A 21,566-nucleotide genomic window follows, 5' to 3' on the forward strand; every position below is an offset into this window, starting at 1 on the left:
ATTGACTAGGTTACAGCACCCCTTTTCCCAACCCCATTACCTCAGCAGGCCCAAATGGATTTAGACCCTGTTACAGACTTCCCTCCAGGAATTGTGACCGGTATGAAATTGTAGTGACTCGGGACAGCTTCTTCAAAATAGTATTATTTGTCCAAAGGAACAGAAGAGAGAAAAAAAGGGTTAACATAACAAACCTACAGGCAGAGTCTTACCTAACTTAGCCTTTCTTTGCCAGTTTAAGTGGGTCCCACTTGACCCAAGCACCTCTCTATATTCGAGATGAGTGAAACAGGCTGTACCCTAAAGCTTCTGCCTCTCTGATAATCTGACCATCCAGTCTGTTCTGAGTATAGACTACAGGAGCTCTCTATAGCCCATAGCACTTTTGGTTCCTGCAGCCCTACGCTAGCTCTGATGGATTTAACTCCCTAGTTACCCATTAGCCAGCAACACAATAACTACCAAGCCCACAGAGATACAGATAACTCTGCATGGATGGGATGCCAGTAAAGGTGACAGAAGATGGGAAAGGAAGGAGTGTCTTGTGGTTGAGCACAGGGCAGAGAGTCAGAAGGTGTGAATTCTACTCCTGAGTCTGCCAAGAATTTCCTGCGTGACTTTGGGCAAACGATGTAGGGCCCCTGTCCTGCAGGTTGCGGAGTTCCCACAACTCATATTGACTTTCATAGGATATGAGTTTGCCATCTCTTAGTCACTCTTTGCCTCAGTTTCCTCTTCTATAAAATGGGTATAATATACTATCTTACCTCATGGCAATGTTTGTAAAGTGTGTTCAGTTCCTTGGATGGAAGGCACTACATAAGTGCAAAGTATTACTATTATATTGACTTCTGCTGTAGGCATCTCTGATGTCCATGACAGAGGAGTATCATGAAATACACAACATATAATTTAAAACACTTGACCTGGATCTTTGTGATGAGAAGGGAAAACAAGTTTTCAGTGCTTTCTTCATATTAAAGGGTGCCAAGAGGTGTTTGTACAGGTTGTGGAGACAGCAAGGATGTAAGCTACAGCACACTGTATTCAGTAAAACCAACAGCTCCCTAGAAGGAGGCTACAATTCCCACAATTCCAACTGGTTAGGGGTCACCATAGTGGAAAATTTCTGAGGCTTCCGTGAATGTAAGCAAGCGGAGGGAGGGGGGCGCAAATGCTTCAGCATTTCTGAAGTCAGGAGACTCTAGTAGGATGTAATTTATGCAGGAATCCATGACCTCAGACACTTGCCTTGGAAGCTGACCTACTACTCTAGCCAGAAGGCAGGTCAAGCAGTACAGTGACTAGGTGCTGAAGGAGTGAATCTTATCTGGGGAGAAGCTCAGTCTAACAAGCACGTATTAGAGAGAAGTACAGCCTTAAAACCGGAATATAAAATATTGCATCTGCATTTTATGACTGTTCCCTGTCTCTCTTGTCTAGATCTGAACACCACACTTTTTTTGAGGCACATCTGTTTCAGATCTGCAACAACCTGGGGCCTCGGAGTCTCTGTATCTGCATCAAAGAGCTACTGTGCCCAACAGCTTTTGAAAACAAACTTGCCCGCCCACTGCCTGAGGCACTCACTGGCTCAAAGCTGGTTGGTTGTTTCCTCTTACGTATCCTGAATATGAGCCACTAGAACTCAAACGCCCAACAAGGAGAAGAGACCTAATTGGCGCCTTACCTGAAATCCACACATTCAAACACAGTATTTGTTTTCTGACACTCAAATACTGCTTCAAAGCTTTGGGATGTTGAATCTGAATTCCAGACTTCTCTTGGAAAAGCACAAGAAACCATATGGGAAACCACAGCCCCTTACTAAAACAAAAGAAATATGGGAATACCTTATACAAATATAGTACAGCAATGGCTCCACACAAAGCAGAATCACTACTGTATGTTTAGGGTTTAGCACCATTACTACAGAATACTGCAATATTTTTATAGGATTAGTCCATTGTCACAAGGCCATGAGTTAGCATCCCAAGGCAGCGGAAGCTACTCTTGTTACAAAGTCAATAATATGTAGGTGCCACAAACCACAAGCCTTATCCCTGTAGAGCAGTATCAGAGCCCCACCGGCCTCTGCAAGTCTTTAACAAGCAGTCTGCAGCCTACTACTGAGGGCTTCTTCCTCCTTCTTGCAAAGGACCGGTTCCTAATTGAATTGGCATATGGTGCATTGCATCCTGAATGTTAGGATTGTGGTTCTGTAGCCGTAGAGGTGGTCTAAGCAACAATGCCTTACTAAATAGCTAATGTTAACTGTAGCAAAAGAGTTAAGGGGAAATGGCTGCCATTCGTGCCTTTGAAAATGTCCCCCATAAACTTTGGGGGAGGGTTCCAGAGCAGTGTATGTACCTCAGAGAAGAGTATGTAAGTTGATATGTGCTTCTTACCAGCATTAAAACCTAATTTGGTTAGGGTGGGGTCAGTGGGAGAACAGGAAGTAAGTGACAGATGCAAGGTGGCGATCGTGCCAAACCCCTTGGTGAACTGTTTGCCCTCCCCCAAAGGCAAGACAATCTTTTGTTTGTGGCCAGTCTAATACCCAAAGCAAAGTATGCTGGTAGCTGAGGTAGGAAGGAGGCTTTTTCCATGTAGCAGTGAATCAGCACTTTTTTGAGAGCTGCTGCTGGAGAAGTCATTTCAATGTTATATGCAGCAGGTTTTGGAGTCAGACAGGAGAATCAGGAGGGTTTTTAGTAATGCTTAAGAAAATAAATAGAAGAGAGGGAAGGGAAAAGAAGTAGGGAGAAAAAGGATAAAATAAAGCGAAGGAGGAGTCATGTTTTGCTTCTCCTTATAAACCTATCCAGGAGTCCTATAAGTGAAAAGCTTAATGAAGAGATAGAGGTGCTAGATTCACCATGTACAAAGATGATGAACTGACCTCTTACAACCCCTCTTATGGGCAGGATTGTTCAAACTGTCTCTTCCTTCTGGAGTTGTATCCTAATTATGGCTCCTACGGCTACAGTAATAATAATATTTTGGAAAAAATAACAAACAATAGTTTATTTTAGTCTGATGCATTCAAATTTCACAGTGGGACTGTCACCCACTGATATAATGGGAAATTCGGATTCTGAAGATACACTCTGGACAGGAAAGGCAGGATTACCAAGGAAAACGAGGCCATGCAGACCTAGAAAATAAAACAGATTATATCTAACCACGTACTAATCATTTGCTTTAACAGCTGTTTCATTAGCCAGGGGCCTGATCCTGTGCCCATTAAAGCCAATGAGAGTTTTGTTATTGTCTTAATTGAAGGCAGGGTGGAGCTCCAGGTCATTCACTGACACCAGCTGAGACACATGACTGATAAAGTGCAGAGATTACGGCCTATACAGAGGCAGAAAAGGAAACAGAAAGAAAAGGAACATTTTTTTTTAAAAAGCCAGATCGATATAATAGCAGCCGTATTACAGACGCTGGATGCAAAGTTAGTCCTTTCGCACTTGTTTGGACTGGGGGTACCAGAGGAGCTGTGTATCTTTCAGGATTCCTTTTCAGTGTACTGGGAAATTAAATGAGTGGCTTTTCAGGAGACAGGAAGCTTCTGTGTATCTGCAGGGAGGATTTCCATAAACTTCTTCATTAATGTATCATATGCTGGCTCTGAACTGTAGTTCTCTTTGTAGGATGGGATAACTTAATGCAAATGACTCAATGACAAATTTCTTATGTGTGCAGAGCTTATATCTATGGGTAGATTTTACTGCAGTGGCAGGAAGAGGGTGCATGAGATAGAAGACACCCCTTCCCATCTTCATAATAAGGTTATGTTCTGTTTAAATGCTGGATGCATTGCTGCAAAAATACTATGTGGCCTATACACTCAGTAACAGCCACAAATCCCTTTGAGAGATACAACTTAACGCTATAGGCCAAATCTGCTTCCCTACTTGCCAAGCCTCTGTAAAATGGCTTGGCACATGGGGCTTCTGCAGTAGTTAGAGAGAACAGAATCTTCCCCTCAGGCTACTGCTGCTTCAGTGAAGTAACAGCCCATGGCTGCTATGCCTTCAGCACTGCAGGCCACTGCATCCCCATAGTACCAGATCCTCCAGTCCCAAAACCATCATCTGGGACAGTAAGATAAGATAGCTCATGGAGAGTAGATCTATGATACCCAGGCCCTGCAGATCAATAGGATCGTCAGCATCCACTCCCGCATACTTCCATGCACCAGCACTACACCAGTTCCATTCTCTATTAAGAGTTCTACACCCAGGTCAGGGTGGACACACAGGATCTGCCCTGTAAACATGTGCATTATAGGCAGAGAAGAGGCCTGAATATTCTGCTAAGAGGAACTGCTGAGAAAAGGAATCAGGGATGCATGATACATTGCTACCTGCCAAGTCAAGCACAGGATCAGCAGGTCTCTTTCACTACAGGACCTCCTGATCTTTGAGAGGATAGTACCTCCAAGGGCCCCCATCACAGATGCTAAACCTGCTCTCCCCAAAATGAGCAGTTTGGCTCATTGCATTTTTCTCATCACTAGTCCCCTCCCCCCCCACACCCCCGCCCTAGGATTTTACACCTTGTGCTCCAGAGAGAATTTGAGAGTAAACAGGTTGTTGTGTAGGCTAATTCAGAAATAAAAAAGTGATGTACAAAATTACATAAAACTCCATTCAAGAGTAAGGTTTAGCACTCACGCAAACTCTCTTACACACACACACACACACACACACACACACCCCTACCTTTTTATATCAGATTGTAAGAGAAGAGCAGAGACCAGAAGAGAACATAAAGCCTATGGCCAGAATGTTACATTACCCTCTATACCAAACATCATCCAACAAACTAATGGGACAGATTCCAAAACCAATACAATTAACCACATGGAGGGCAAAAACAATACAAAGTCGGTGCTAAAAATACACCTGTTCTTATAGTGCCAGATCCACAAAGGGACCTAGGTGTTGCTATGCCTAACTTTTAGGCGCCTTGCCACCCAGTGGAATCTGCAGCCCCAAATTAGGTTGGTAGGCTCCCTATAAAATGCAGGGGGAGAGTAGGTGCTTAAGAATGGGATCCACAAAAGCCAGCATGCTGAGCAAGGAGCCACCTAGGCTAGCCAATAGGAAATGCTAAGGAGAGGGCTGTGGCCTAAATCCTGCCCCTCTAAGGGAGTTAGGCACCTAAAGTTTGGGCCAGAAGGGGGCCCCAATCTCTGCCTGGGATTCTCAGCCATGAACCTGGCCCTGGAGTTGAGTGCCTCCACTGTATTTTGCAAGAAACATGTATGTGTGTGTCAGGGGCAGAGGTATTCTGGATTACGGGATATTCTGTTGTGGGAATCTCAAGATCTCCTGTTGAAGTTATTTGACTGTGTACAAAGAATTAAATATACCTTGAGCCAGAGAGAGAGAGAGAGAGAGAATCTCCAGCGGTACTCACCCTAGAGGTGGGAAACTCACGTTCAGATCCCTGCTCCATATCAGGCAGAGGCAGAGAATTAAACCCAGGTCTCCAGGTGAGTGCCCTAGTCCCTGGGCTAAGGGTTATAAGAGAGGCCTCCTCCCGCTCCCCTGCCCTGGCCGTTTTGTGTGGGTTTAGGCATATTCTGAAAGCACCTACCAAAACAGGTCCCACAGTTCGGATAGATGGGGAAACACCTAGTCTGAGGATCCTGCTGGGATTTAGGTGTGAGATAGGTGCCCAGGCACCTAGACAGAGATGGCTGTGCATATGCCCACTTGCAGGAACTCAGACGCCTAAGGATTTTAGGCACCTCCAGGGCTAGGCGATATCTGAGCCAAGATTTTGAAGATCCCAGTAGCATCCAAATGTTGGATTTAGACACCTAAAAGTGGCCATTAGGACCTAAGTCCATTTCAGGATCCAGCCATATACTACTGCACATCTGACTTCCTGACATGCTGCATCAAAATATATTACCTATTTCAAACCTGGCAAGGCTCTTATGTTTAGATAATGCTGCCAAAATGGATATTGTATCTTCCGACCTTAAGTGTTAAGACATGTTTGATGTACCACATCACCCAATTTCATGAGTCATCCTGATGTCTCCTACTATTGCATATAGTTAGGGCCCTACCAAATTCACGCTCCATTTTGGTCAATTTCACAGTCATAAATGTCATGATTCAGCTATTTACATTTGAAATTTCATGGTGTTTTAATTGTAGGGATCCAGAACCCAAAAGGAGTTGTGGGGGGGGGGGGTCAGAAGGTTATTGTAGGGGGGGTTGCGGTACTGCTACCACTACTTCTATGCTGCTGCTAACAGTGGTGCTGCCTGCAGAGCTGGGCAGCTGGAGAGTGGTGGCTGCTGGCTGGAAGCCCAGCTCTGAAGGCAGTGCCACCGCAGAAGTAAGGATGGCATGGTATAGTATTGCCACCATTTATGCTGCTGCTGGTGGGGCGCTGCCTTCACAGCTGGGCACCTGGCCAACACCTGCCGCTCTCCAGTCCCCAGCTCTGAAGGCAGGGCAGAAGTAAGGGTGGCAATACTGCAACCCCTCTATAATACCCTTGCCACCCCCCTGCAACTCCCTTTTGGGTCAGGACCCCCAATTTGAGAAACACTGGGCTTCCTCATGAAATCTTTATAGTACAGGGTAAAAGCACACAAAAGACCAGATTTCACGGGGGGAGACCAGATTTCACGGTCTGATGCATTTTTCATGGCTGTACCCAAGTCACCCCAGACGCATATGAATCTTTGTGGTGTATGTACACTGGTTCAGATTCTCTGCTGCTGCAAACTGGTGAAGCTCCATCAAAGTCAATGGGACTACAATGACTTACGACAAATGCGCCAGATCCTCAGCTGATGTAAGTCAGGAAGGGGCTGGTAAGATCACTCAGCCTGCATTGAGAAAAATCTCACGCTGGGGCGTCAGAGCAAGCTGAAGAATTCAGAAAGGAATAGATAAAATTTTCTAGCATTTAGCTATCACAGGAATTGGTTCTATCTTTTGGTAACAGCCAAGATAGATAAGCGAACGTTGTGCTGCTGTACAGCAGGTGAGCTGAGACAAGAGACCATCACAACCCTGTCCTGAAGAGCTTACAGTCAAGTCACAAGTGGGAGCAATACAGAACAAGGTCCATATATTTATTATTGCTTGAATGTTTCATTGATAGGCAGGTTTGGAGACTTTTCTGCAGGAGGAAATTTATCACACGTTAACCAGCTGGCTTTTCCAACTCAAAAGTATTGAAAGTGACAAAGGGAGAGGCCAGAGACACCTAGATGCAGGCACACAGGATGTAGGAGAAGAAGCGTGCAGGACAACAGCTGTTTTGAACCTTAAGCAGAAAATTAACATTTAGTGTATGGATTGATTTGAATAATAGTAGGGTTTTTTTGTGCTAATCGTAACAAAAAATGATGACTCTATTCTATGAGCCAGGTTTTCCCCGACTTCTCAATTTTTACCTGTTCTAAAGGCATGAATGATATGCTGGATCTACAGGCACAGTTAGGCAGTTAGATGTCTAAATTCAGAAATTAGTGTCCTGAGTTAATTTGTGTTGGCCCCACTGTTCCTGCAATTGATTGCAAGCATAACATGAGGCTGTTTTGTTTTGTTTTGAAATTAGCCCAGTGTGTTCATTCTTTCAATTCAGCAAGATATTTAAATGGAGTTTTAAAACTTAAGAGTAAGTAACAAGAATGGGGTGGGGGAAGAGTGTACATATGTAGTAGTGCGTGGGGAGAGAAGGAGAATGAGGAAGATAATATGAGGGTTAGTGAAAGTGTGGCTTGGTGACTTGGCAAACTAGGATTGGCAGGGCATTTCACATGCAGGGGGCAGTGTCGTAAGACGCACAGTGATGGAATTGCAAATAGGAAGTGAACAGAATAACAAGTCCTGCATCACTGCTTAAATGGAAGGGCTGGAGGTGGACTTGCGAAGAAGCCATTTCAAGATGTGGACTTTGGCAGAGTCCCTGTCACATCCTGAAGATGAAGGATGGGAAGTTTACCCTGTCTGGAAAACATCTACAAAAACTCCCCCACTAGAGTAGTGCTGTAACAGCAGGAAGTGCTAGTGTTGGGAGAATTTGTATTAAGGAGCAACACTACATTACACTAATTGTTTTTTTCACCTCCCTGCTCTGAGCATTTAGCCATGGCTGTGATCAGCTCTCTGTTAATTACCACAGGAGAGTTCAATCAATGGATACATACTATTTTAATCATATGTCTGGGCTTTTCCTCTGAATGATTTACTCCACAATGAGACTTTGAAGCACAGAAATTGTCCATTTATTTCCTGAAAGCCTAAATCTAAAACCTCTTGCTAAGAGAGTTCTCCAGGTTTCTGAGCTCCCCTTGTCGCTTTTTTGTCATTATGAAAAATGTCTTAGTTGTTTGCTTTAGTGCAGGATTCCTGTGAATAGAACTGGCTGCCACAATTTCGTTTGTTCATGCAAAGCCCCATGCTGCCATAGAAAGAGTCTCCATCTTGTGAGGTGCAAGCAAGAATGATGCCCACAATAATAAGAAGAGCAGGAATGTCAGCAAGTTCCCCAGTGATTGTGTAGTTCTCTCTGTACTTGCACAGAAGAGAAGGAGGGCAGGTACATATAAAAAAAGACAAAAAGTCGAGCTCTGGAGCGTTTCCGCTTTAAAGGGAGAAAGGACAATTGCACAGGAAATGATGCTAGCCATATGGCGCTGTAGCACCGCTGGTAGAACATCTAAGCCATGGTCTTGGAGGGAAGAGGACAGGGGTTCAGAAAAGGAAAAGAAATTTAACCTAAGTTACTTCTTCTCTTGCTAATCAATGGTATTGCGTGTATGTTGTACCGTGAATGATACTGACATCACTAAACATACCGGGCCAAAAATAAAAATCTGATGCTGATTGCTCTCAGCTCTGATAAAAGAGAGATACAGCCAACAACAACAAAAATTGAGACAAAAACGTGTTCTTTACTCTAGTTGCACTTTACACCCGAGATTATTATAATTGAACCAGATTAGAGAAAAACCATCTTTTTCTCTGTTTTCAGTTAGTTTAGAATTAACATATGACAGCACTTTGGTCTAATCAGTTTCACAGTGAACCCTGTATATCAATTTGTGTGGATCAGTCCCATGTATTACTTTGCATCCAAAGATCTCATAGTGTTTTAAATTAAAAAAAAAAAAAGTGGTGAAGCATTATCTGTGTTTAACAGATGAAGGAGCTGAGTCATAGAGTGATCTTCTCAAGACCGCAGAGGAAGTCCCTGTCAGCTTTTCCTTCTGTAGCACAGAAAAGGGACCAACATTTATTTTTCAATACAAATTACTATATAACAACTGTTTTTATTATTTTTTCCAAGTTGAGATATTTGAAACAACTGAGAAATAACTCTCTTTCTAATGCCCCAACAATCCAGCTCTACAGAGAGGTCACAGCCACACTATCAGTAACAGCCTCTTTTATTATCATTCACTTCATAACTAGTAACATTAGCTCCAAAGTCATCAAAGCAAATGTGCAATTTACATGGGAGTCTCTTCTCACTCTACCTCCTTTTCTTTAACTAGGGAAATACTCCACTGCATTCCCACGTTCAAATTTAGCAAGAGACTGCCAATGCCTTCCTATGCAGAGGTCTGTAGTGCTGGCCAAAACTCAACAGTGCCGGATTTTAAATTCTTTTCTGCATCCCCCTGAAAGGGGTGTGAAGCAAGGGAAGAGCTTTGAAAGCCTGGAAAAGCATTTGTCATTCCAGACTCTCTTAAGTTTGCAGAATCTCCCTTGAGAGGTAGACTGGAGAAACAGATGCATAGAGAGAAGGGAAAGGGAGCTCTGCTTTTCATTACAAAAATTAAGGAAGTTGAAACCTACATTCATATCCCTGCTTTGTTACTCTCAGGTCTGACATAGAGAGCCCACCCTAGATAGCTTTTTATGACCTACCTATCTGACCCCCCACGGATCCACACATGGAAGGAAATCTTGGAGTGAGGAGTTCCCTCTGTCCAAGTGTCACCTCTATGGCACCACTCCCTAACATGCTGTTCTGATCAGATGCTCCTTCACTGTGGCTCCAAGGGGATGGGGTTCTGCAACCTGCAGGACAAAGCAAGCCCAAAGCGATGGGCACAACGTCTTTCTTCTTTTCCCCTCCACCATCCTATCACCATCACAGCGTCCCCCCCCAAACCCCACAATCCAATGAACAATCTGAAGTTGTCTGAACTTTTCTGCCAAAGCCCTCCACGCTGTGGATTCCCCCACACCCTCATCCTTTCAGCAGGCAGTTCAGGAACAGCAGTCAGAAGAAGTACTGTTAGCTCAGCTCAGTCCAAGTTGAGTTGATGGGAGTGGGCAAGGGTGATGTTACCGAGCTAGTATCAATATACCAAACATGCAACCTCTGGCAGATCTCTCAAGTCGGGTCATTTTGAGATAGGGAAGGAGGACCTGGTCTCTCCTCCCCACTCCTTGCAAGCCATCTGAGGGACACTGAGTGGTATCTTACTTAGATTTCCTCCCTCCTGACCCTCTCCTTTTTTCTCAGGGAAAATCCAGGGTTCATTCGCATGCACACACAAAGAATTAATTGAAAGAAATAGATTAAGTTGAAATGTACACAGACTTTAGAGATTCTAACCAGAAAAAGTATAATGTGGTCTGGAAATTGAGACTACTCTATCACAGGTGCAGGGGAAAGATTCACGTGAACATATGGAAAATGATTAACAAGGCCGCTTTGAAAATCCAGTATGTTCATTAGAGCAAGTTACACTAAAGTAAAACAAATTAATATTATTGACAATGAAGCGCTGCCATCTGATGACATAAGAGTTCCCTTCAGGCCCCTCAGAGTTTAGTGCTTGTCTCTCAGCTGACTTGGGGACGAGGCTTAAAGAAAGGGTGAAAAAAAGTGTATTTTTTCCCACTAAAGAAGCCAGCAACCCTCTCAACCTCAGAGAAATATCCACCTCCTGAAACTACATTACAGCATTTAATACTGGCAACCTACAATGTGATGCATTTCAATAATTTTTAAAAAGGTGCACTAAAAGGTATCTGCTAAATTGCCTCAGACATCCAGCTTAGTACCCTCAGAATGTATTGGTCTAGAATTCTTAAATATTTTAGCCTCTTCATTTGCATTCCTCATAAAAGTGTCTACAAACCACTTACAAAGGGCACCTAACCATATCAGGGCAGATTTTCAAAAGGTACAAATTAGTGCTGTCAATTAATCACAGATAACTCACGCGATTAACTCAAAAAATTTATCATGATTAATCGCAGTTTTAATCACACTGTTAAACAATAGAATGCCAATTGAAAACTACTACATATTTTTGGATGTTCTTCTACATTTTCAAATAGATTGATTTCAATTACAACACAGAATACAAAGTGTACAGCGCTCACTTTATATTATTATTTTGATTACAAATATTCTAACTAAAATAAATAGTATTTTTCAGTTCACCTCATACAAGTACTGTAGTGCAATCTCTATTGTGAAAGTGCAACTTACAAATGTTGATTTTTGTTGTTGTTAAATAACTGCACTCAAAAACAAAACAACGTAAAACTTTAGAGCCTACAATTAGAGCCTACTTCTTGTTCAGCCAATCGCTAAGACAAACAAGTTTGTTTACATTTCCTGGAGCTAATGCTGCCCGCTTCTTTTTTATAATGTCACCTGAAAGTGAGAACAGGCGTTCACATGGCACTGTTGTAGCCAGCATTGCAAGGTATTTACAAGCCAGATATGCTAAACATTAGTATGCCCTTTCATGCTTCGGCCACCATTCTAGAGGACATGCCTCCATGCAGATGACGCTAGTTAAAAAAATAATGTGTTAATTACATTTATGACTGAACTCCTTGGGGGAGAATTGTATGTCTCCTGCTCTGTTTTACCTGCATTCTGCCATATATTTTATGCTATAGCAGTCTTGGATGATGACCCAGCACATGTTGTTTGTTTTAAGAACACTTTCACTGCAAATCTGACAAAACGCAAAGAAGGTACCAATGTGAGATTTCTAAAGATAGCTACTGCACTCGACCCAAGGTTCAAGAATCTGAAGTGCCTTCCAAAATCTGAAAGGGATGAGATGTGGGCATGCTTTCAGAAGTCTTAAAAGAGCAACACTCTGATGCGGAAAATACAGAACCCAAACCACCAAAAAAAGAAAATCAATTTTCTGCTGGTGGCATCTGACTCAGATGATGAAAATGAACATGTTGGTCTGCACTGCTTTGGATCGTTATCGAGCAGAACCTGTCATCAGCATGGATGCCTGTCTTCTGGAATCGTGGCTGAAGCATGAAGGGACGTATGAATCTTTAGCACATCTGGCACGTAAATATCTTGTGACACCGGCTACAACAGTGCCATGTGAATGCCTGTTCTCACTTTTAGGTCACATTGTAAACAAGAAATGGGCAGCATTATCTTCTGTAAATGTAAACAAACTTGTTTGTCTGAGCGATTGGCTGAACAAGAAGTAGGACTGAGTGGACTGCTGGTTCTAAAGTTTTACATTGTTTTATTTTTGAATGCAGTTATTTTTGTACATAATACTACATTTGTAAGTTGAACTTTCATGATAAAGAGATTTCACTACAGTATTTATAATAGGTGAATTGAAAAATATTTCTTTTGTTTTTTACAGTGCAAATATTTGTTATCAAAAATATTAAGTGAGCACTTTATTCTTTGTCTTCTGTGTTCTAACTGAAATCAATATATTCGAAAATGTAGAAAACATCCAAAAATATTTAAATAAATGGTATTCCATTATTGTTTAACAGTGCGATTAATCACAATTAATTTTTTTAATTGCACAATTAATTTTTTTAATCGCTTGACAGCCGTAGTACAAATGGGATTCATTCAAATAACTTTCAGTAGATATGAGGCACCTAACTGCCCTCTGTGCCTCTGAAAACCTTTTCTTTTTCCCCCACTTTGGCTTTTATTTAATGTATCACCAAATATTACAGGTTGTTTGTTTGAAAAATCTCTAGAGATTCTGCTAGAATTTTCTGCAGATTGTATTAGCTAATTCTCATTCTTTGACAACCTTTACTTGCTAGACAACGTAATAAGTTTTTAAATATTTTCTTACTTTAGATCTTGCAATAACATCTGGCATTTTAAAAACATCCCCAAGACAAACAGATAAACAAAACAAAAGACAAAAAAAAAATCCTGCATACATCTGGCAGATTTTTCATAGAATTCAGAAGATATTTCCCACTACAGAATTCAGAGGGAAATCCTCCATGCATGTCAATTGTCTATGCACGAGTGTTGGTTCCTGTAATACTTACAGAAATTCTGAAGAAGTGAAACCCCACTCCCCTTTCACACTAGTGTAATTTAAGAAATGCTCCACTGACATCTTTAGAGTTACATGAATATAAGTGAGAGGAGAATCAAGCTTCAGTCTTATTTTATGGTAGATCTTGAGAGCAGCTTGATATTGTTCTGCACACACACAAGCTGGAACTTATGCATATTAAAAGTAATTTCAAATTTTGAGTCTTAATCTGGGACCTATTCTACGTCTTTGTCATAAATCTTAGCAGATCCTATTTCCCAATAATAAGAGAACTGTAAATTTTCCTTGGTAGCTTTGAGTTTGCACAATTTAAGAGGTTGTGTGTAGTTATATATAGACACACAATGCTGCATCCAATCTTCTAGACTGCAGTCTCTAGTCACTCTAGCAGGCTGCACAGCCTGTTATTTTGAGACAGCAGGTGTTTGGCATTTTAGAGGCCTGTCGGCAGACAATGAATTTAATTAATTTGCTTTAAATCTTAAATTTCCGTTTTTACACTAATTATTTACAGCACCACAATATGAAGCCAATACATAAATAAATCAAACTTTAAAATTGATGGAGTACTGCACTTAATTAAAGAAATTAATGACCTGGAGCATTTTACCAAACCAAAGTATTAGACACAAGGTTGATCAACACAGTACCAGGACATCTACCTATACATTTCTAATATCCTCATTACTGTAGTAAATAGGCTTCAACATTTATCTGCTAAACACACAATTCCCACTCACTTCTAGAGCCAAATTATCTTTTCAGCATAGAGCCCAAGTAGCCCGGCAAGCATCTAAATATCACTGCAATGGGTGCATTAGAAGCAGAGGGATGGAAGGGCACTGCTCTAACATTTTTATCTATTTTTAGGTTAGGTTAGTAGTACGTATTGTCCTGTCTGTATCCAATAGGGTGACCAGATGTCCCGATTTTATAGAGACAGTCCTGATATTTGGGGCTTTTTCTTACATAGGCTCCTATTGCCCCCCACCCTCATCCCGATTTTTCACACTTGCTGTCTGGTCACCCTAGTATCCAATGAGTCTTTCCTCCAAGCCCTTCCTGGGTTCCAAACTCCCATTTATTTCAATAGGAGTTCAGCATGCCGAAGATTTGGGAGAATCAATCCCAACTTTAGTAAAATTATAAGGATGCAGGCTCTAAGTCACCTTGCACCTTCTGCCATCGTTTATATCTGCACAAAGTGGTGTAAACAAATAATTGCAGCAAATCAAAGTTTTCCATCTCTTTGTCCCTTGAATGAATTACATCTTGCACTGGGCTTTCCTGTTGAAATCTTGCATTTCTTTCCTCTCCCAATTAAATAAATTGGGCAAATTGCAGAACAGAGTCAGATTCACAACTGCACCCAGTGGGTTCGATTCGCTGACTGTACTCCAGTTTTATACCTGCAAAAGTCCATTCATGTAACAAAGTAATGTGGCAGTAAATCATTCCAATATCCACTGCATGCAACTAGAATGAGGGCAGGGCCAGCTCCAGGGTTTTTGCCACCCCCCCAAAAAAACAAAAAAAAACAAAAACAACAACAACAAAAATGCCCCTTGAAAAGTGCCACCCCCAAAGGGCTGGAGTGCGGCCCCTTGAAAAGTGCCACACCAAGCACATGCTTGGAATGCTGGTGCCTAGAGCCGGCCCTGAATGAGGGGGCACAATGGGGTCCCAATTCTATGCTGGCTCTAGGTAGACCAGCTCAAAACTACTCTAGCTGTTTAGGCCTTAAGAGGTCAATACACCATCAGAGAATAAGCAGAGCACACTAGCACTCTGGATATTACACATCCCAATCCTGACAGGGAGTGTCACAGATGCTAGCTAGGCAGACTGTATGCCAGCTTGGGATTGTCCTGAAGATGAAGACTTCCTCACACCAGGGAATTCTCAGCTGAGGGGATCTGATGGTTTCCCAGTCCCTTTGTGCCAACAGAGCAGCACAAAAGGGCTGAGTCGCAGAAGAGTGTCTAGCCCCTCCACCTCTCTCCTTCTCATCCTTACAACAGGGTATCGAGCTGCTTAAATAAATATCCATTTATTGACACTGTATCAACTAACTGAAGCTTTTCACTTTCCGGATAAGAAAATCAATGGCCTAGTAGCTACTCAGTTGGTTGACCTCAGCTATAGCAGGCAAAACCAAAGAGAGAAAAGGAAAAGGAAAAATGATAGATACAAGAACTTCCTGTAGTACAATCACAACAACTGATAACCCAATTGTTTTATAGACAAGGATTGAAACCCTTCTATCTTAGGTACTTATCAGGCCCCAACACTGTAGCATCTGAACACCTAATAATCTTTGATGTATATATCCTCACAATACCCCCATCAAGTAGGGAAGTACTATTATTCCTGTGTTATACAGATGGGTAACTGAGGTTCAGAGAGACTAAGGGTGGGATTCACAAAGGCATTTAGGCACCTACCTCCCACTGAAGCCATTGAAGATGATTTAAATAGACTCCCTCTGCTCTACACTTATTCCATTAAGGAACATTTCAACATAGTGGGAAAGGCTGCCTTCAGTGGTATTATGTCAACTATTGTTCATGGTCTTCTCCCTTTGATTCAAACTGCTAATCTCCTCTGAAGGGATTCTGGCCTCTATAACCATCAATGGAGGCAAAATATAATATGTGCGTTGATCTTTGTTCTGGTCTTAGGCCCTACACTACAGAAATCAGAATAGAAGGTTGCATTTAACCTTACTGTATTTGAACTGTTCTTCATTACATGGGATAATAATTATACTGGAAAATTGTGCTACTGCCTGTTAGGAAAAACAAACAACACACACTTCATCATGTTGTGTCTGTACATACACTGTATCACACTTACCTGCATTATACCATATATAAGCAAGCTGATAAAACTGTTGCTCATCAACAAAAAAATTCTTGTCTGCTTCAATGAAGAACACTAACCTGTCACTGGGGTATACTATGCACTTATATTGACAATATACACATAACATACCCCAGTGCACTCACCCTACAACATCTGTTCAAAGGGCCATCAATAAAAACAGAGTAACATTCAGAATAAACTGCATGAAGGGAAAAGAGCTCTGCACACTAACTACTGAGTGTGTCATTTTAAATAGAGAATTTTGTACTGACAGATATGTAAAATATCTCACATACTGCAGAGACAAGGTGGGTGAAGTAATATCTTTTATTGTAAGAGAGGCAATATTTGGAGTTTCCTTACATACTGCAGTCAGAAAATTGTCCAAAGGCACAATAGGAAATTATGATTATTGTATATTTGTTGCATCTATTATTAAAAAGACAAGAGTTTGGGTATGAACAGATATATTTAAGTATCCTTACATAGTAGCACACGATGAGTGTATAATATGGTAATAATGCTCCGATATTATTAGCATTGTTGGAAAGCTGTGGGCAATGTATGTATTGCGCAGGTATAAATGAATGTTTTAACAAAGCCATATCATTTTACTTACTTTTTATAGCACTGATAAGTGCGTTCCCATCTTTAATCACATCCTTTATGAATTTGTTGGTTCTCTCCAGCTCCTGCTCATAACATTTCAGCCTGTCTCGAAAATCTGGACTGTCCAGGTAGCAGTCGCTGAACTCTAAAGCAGGGTGCCCCATGTTCCTTGGAGAAAAAATTAAAATCAAAATGAAAAAGGAATTCTCCAATTTAAAAAAAAATCAAAATTATTGAAAGCAAATAATCTCTTAGTGCCCAACTCACTCCTAAAACGACAGAGATCCTTGTCGTTGTCTGCTGAGGATACCAGCTTTGATTTGTATATCACAGAAGGAAGGGGCAGGCTGCCTGGTTGCACTCTACTGAAAACATAAGACAAATTTATACGACCTCTGTAGCATTCTAGCTATGACTTGGTCCTAGATCCTATTCACTATTGTCCTCTTCTTACTCCTCAGCAAGTATACGGTGTCCTTTCCCTTCCTTACTGAACATCCACCCAGACAGCAGCACTAGGGGGTCCCTGCTCTGATCTGCAAACGTTAGCTCGACTCAAACCTCTCCACATCTACAAACACATCTGGCTGCTCTGAATGAACGCAGGGGCCGGGGCGGCCGGGAGGCGTCCATCCAGCTCCGCTCTACAGAACGTCCCCACCCCCTACCGCTCCGCTTTGTGCGAGGATTTCCTTCCTCGTATTCCTCAAGCACCGAGTGACTCGCAGCCTCCAAAGGTTGGCACCTCCCCTTTTCTCCTGCGCTCTTAAAGAAACAGGGGGGAGAGCTGGTTCTTCCCTCAAGGAAACTGGAGCTCTGTGTCTGCGGCAATAGTGCTTTCCGCCCCGATCCGCATGGAGAGCGACACATAACCCTGAGCATTACATTTAAAACAGGCTTCCTCGCTCCGGGACAACGTCCTGTTTCGGCTCCTACTGAGCCCCCTTTTGTTTCTTGCTCACACGTCAGCAGCTGCTCCCCTTTCCCCAAATCTCCCTGCAGTCACTGTTCAGAGAGGATTGTCTGGGATCTGCACACGCTTTCCTACGCAACCGTGTTGATTTCACATGGGTATTTCCCAGGGAATGGCTTGGGGCTGCCGGAGGATCTCTCTTCTGTTTGGTGAGCTGGCATCTCCTGCGGACTCTTCCTCGCTCTAGCTGTCTGCTGAGCCCTCAAGGGTTAACACCTTGTTGTTAATGTAGCCTCACACTCTACAGGCAGCATCCAGAGAGGCAGGAGGGAGGAGACACAATAGAGGCATGGCAGCTGCCGCAAACACGTCCCTACGGAAACTGAACCGGGATGAATCCCGCCGGAGCACCACTCCCTCCTCCAGATAGCGCATGCACGGCTGCCTGGGAGGTGTAGTTTTTCTTTCCGCAGGATCGGTATTGTGTATGTGAGTGAGTGAGAGGACTCCGCCCTTGTTCCAAGCGCCCACCCTCTAGCTCCGAGGGACTGTTCTTCCAGAGAATCCGGCACTAAAGGCACAACGTAGTGGACAAAGTAGCATGGACTGAGCAAAAACTCAGACTGAGTGATCAGTGTGGTCTGCTCTGATTTACCTTGCTTGGCCCCTAATAATGTACCTTAAAGTGGAGCTGTGTGACTGCTAAGCCGCCCTGGGGACCCTCACAAAAAGACCATCTTTTGAAAATTTATGAATATGCTAAGCATAAATTTATGCATGTGCTAAGCATAAACTTTATGTTCTGTGAGTGATCTCAATTAAGTTAGGCACAATGCACAAAGTTAAGCATGTGAGTTAAATCTTTGCAGGACTGGAGCCACAAACTCTATTTTCAGTCCCAGCTTTTTCTTTTATTATTGGCTTGAGCATTTAAGTTTAAAAAAATCATGTCACTTTAAATCAGCTAGCTAGCAGGGCTAAAACCTTTGTCCTAAATTCTTGTAATCTGTACACTTTTATTAGCAACTGTAGATAGGTACAGATGTTAGGGGTGATGTTTTTGCTCATATAATCTGCAAGTCATTTTATACATGATTTTCCGTTTAGAATAATTAACAATATAATCCTCATTGTTTCATTCAAATGTCTTGTTTAGAACAAGATAAAACATGAGAATTTTTATTTTATACTGATGAAAATCTCCATACTATATCTACTGTGCACACTTGTTCTTGAGGACCAAGAGGGATACAATATGTTTCCAATTTATTAAAGTATATGATTATGTATCTTCTTCATTCCTCTTTCTTGTTTTCTGTTAATGCAGAACACATTTATCCCCTTAAAAAGTCAGGGAAACTTATTAATTAGTAAAACTAAATCTTCCTTCTTTTCCACCAACATGCTCTGAACAGAACAGAATAATAAAATCATATTAGAGTCTGGTTATACTTAAATACTATTAAAGCTGCTTAATAAAATCTCACTTATTCTTTCATGCTGATCTGCACAGTTCTTTAATATTTTGCAGGTAATATTAATAAGAAAAGATGATCTACGAGCACATTGGCCCTAGAGACTTACCTCAAGGTCAAAATGTTGATGTTTTCATCTTTTTGTCAATGTAGCCAGGAACTCAGAACAAACACTCTTTACAGTAATGTGGAAAAATGTTTGTTTACATGTTAAACAATAAGGTTCCTCTTCTAACTGTTGTACTATTACTAAAATAGGAAGGAAACTGGTTAATACCATCTCATTTAAAAACTGACTGAATTTATTGCTGCTGACACTGAGGGACTGATAACATGGATTTTAGCCAAGGGCAACACACGTGGACTTCTTTTACACTCTGCTGATGCAAATTCAGTCCTGACCTGCCACCAGGGCCGGTGCAACCATTTAGGCGACCTAGGCGGTTGCCTAGGGTGCTGGCATTTGGGGGGCGCCATTTTATTCGGCAGCGACCGCGGCAGCCGGATCTTCGGCCGCCCCGGTTGCCGCCGGCATTTAGGCGGAGGGAGCTGGGGCAGGGGATCACGGAGAGGGCCTCCTGCAGCAAGTAAGGGGGGAGGCGGCACGCAGGGGAACTCCCCGCCCCAGCTCACTCCTGCCTCGCCTCCTCCCCAAGCACGCCGTGGCCGCTTCACTTCTCCCGCCTCTCAGGCTTGCGGCGCCTAAGCTGATTGGTGCCGCATGCCTGGGAGGCGGGAGAAGTGAAGCGGCCACGGTGTGCTCGGAGTGCTCGTGTGCGGAGCAGGGGTGAGCTGGGGTGAGGGGTGCCTCAGGGTGGAGGGTGGGGAGCTGCCGCAAGGGGGGAGCCTCAGGGCGGAGGGAGGGAGCTGCCGCGGGGGGGGGGGAGTTGTGTGGGGGGGGTGCCTCAGGGCGGGGGCAGAGGGGGGCAAGGTGGAAGTTTCGCCTAGGGCGCGAAACATCCTTGCACCAGCCCTGCCTGCCACCTTGCTATTCCAGTCATAGGCCCCCACATGCAGCTCTTCCAAGGCACCTCTGTCCGGATATGCAGATTTCCTGATGTTCTTGTGCCAATCTTTCGCTTCACAGAGACCATTAATCAAGACAAATTCTGTTTTAGTAATATGCATGAATTGGGACTAGACAAATGACACATCTTCACATGTAGCCTACTAGCCAAAATTTGAGCACAAATCTCCAAACCCACTCTTTGAGCATGATGATTTGATTATAGAGGTTAAAGCAACGTGAACACTGATTTTTATTGGCAAGGTTTGTCCATTTATTTACATATTTTCAAACATCCAAACAACTTTAAAATCTCTGTAATTATTTTGATTAGTTTGAGTCCAAATCCTAGGGAACAGGTGTCCACATCACAAACAACCACCACCATAACTGGCACTAATTGATCCCACTGAGGGATGACACAGAACAGAGGTCAAGGTCAAAGGATCATGGAACCTGAATGTCTCTTATCCCTAGAGACAGAGGCCTTCCAGATCAGCTTTGGAGAAAAAACCACCAGCAGGGAATTCTGTATAACCAATATAAAGATTTAGGAAGCCAGAGACACTTATGAAGGTTGGACAAAATCACTTATAAGGGTGGGATGCTGCAGTGATGGGCACTCGAGATAGCTAGGTGGATAATACAAGGTATGAATCTTTCCACTATGTCCTTCTCAACCCCAGCTCTCGCTGATGTGTGGGGTCATTTCATCCTGACACACCTCATCCAGCACAGGGCATCACTGTAGGGTGCCAGGCTGCCTGCCCCAATTCCAGGGCTGGCTCCAGCTTTTTTGCCACCTCTTTGCTCTGAGAGGGACCCGCCGCTGAATTGCTGCCGCAGACCTGGACGTGCTGCCCCTTTCCATTGGCCGCCCCAAGCACCTGCTTCCTTGGCTGGTGCATGGAGCCGGCCCTGCCCAATTCCAAGGCACCCCCACTTTCTCTGCTCTCCCCTGGGGGCCACTCAGACCCCAGGTAGATTGCAGGCCCCCCACTGCTGTATCCCAAGTGGGAAGAGTGTGCATGGGGAGGAGTGAGCTGCCTTCCCCTCTCGGGCAGGCAGGAGCTTCCAGCTGGCTTGTGAGCTGCAAATGGCCCCATACAGGCAGGGCCCTGAGTATCCCGGATTAGCGTGCGGGACCCAAGGGCATTGCATGTGCCTATAGACAGCTTCCCTGCAGACCCTCCATGCGGGGATCGTGCCTCTGAATGTGTGTGTGGCGGGAAGGAGGGTTAATGACAGAGACTGAGAACTCTCCTTTGTGAGGGTGCGTGTGGCCCTTTAAGAGGCGAGGCTCTGCGCCGTGTCCCCTTCCCCACCTTGAGTCGGCGGCGTCTGTCCCTTTAAATCTCGGCTGTTACGCCTGCGGCC

General features: G+C 43.2%; 1 protein-coding gene across 10 annotated transcripts in view; it reads right to left on the bottom strand.

Moving 5' to 3' along the window:
- Nucleotides 1–21,545, bottom strand: part of OPHN1 (oligophrenin 1) — a 127,936-nt gene extending 106,391 nt beyond the window's left edge. Inside the window, exons 1-3 of one of the 10 annotated variants that reach the window (XM_045029532.1) lie at nt 21,515–21,545; nt 17,063–17,160; nt 16,806–16,963 (exon numbers count right to left, since the gene is read on the bottom strand). In XM_045029532.1, the coding sequence (XP_044885467.1) occupies nt 16,806–16,959 (154 nt within the window). In that variant the 5' untranslated portion in view covers nt 16,960–16,963; nt 17,063–17,160; nt 21,515–21,545. Of the gene's footprint in view, nt 1–16,805; nt 16,964–17,062; nt 17,607–17,680; nt 18,532–21,514 lie in introns of those variants that run through there. The other 9 variants (XM_045029536.1, XM_045029535.1, XM_045029529.1 and 6 more) reach the window with 9 other exon arrangements.
- Nucleotides 21,546–21,566: the final 21 nt, after the last annotated feature.

Source organism: Mauremys mutica, chromosome 9 (assembly GCF_020497125.1).
Source record: "Mauremys mutica isolate MM-2020 ecotype Southern chromosome 9, ASM2049712v1, whole genome shotgun sequence".
Taxonomy (NCBI): Eukaryota; Metazoa; Chordata; order Testudines; family Geoemydidae; genus Mauremys; species Mauremys mutica.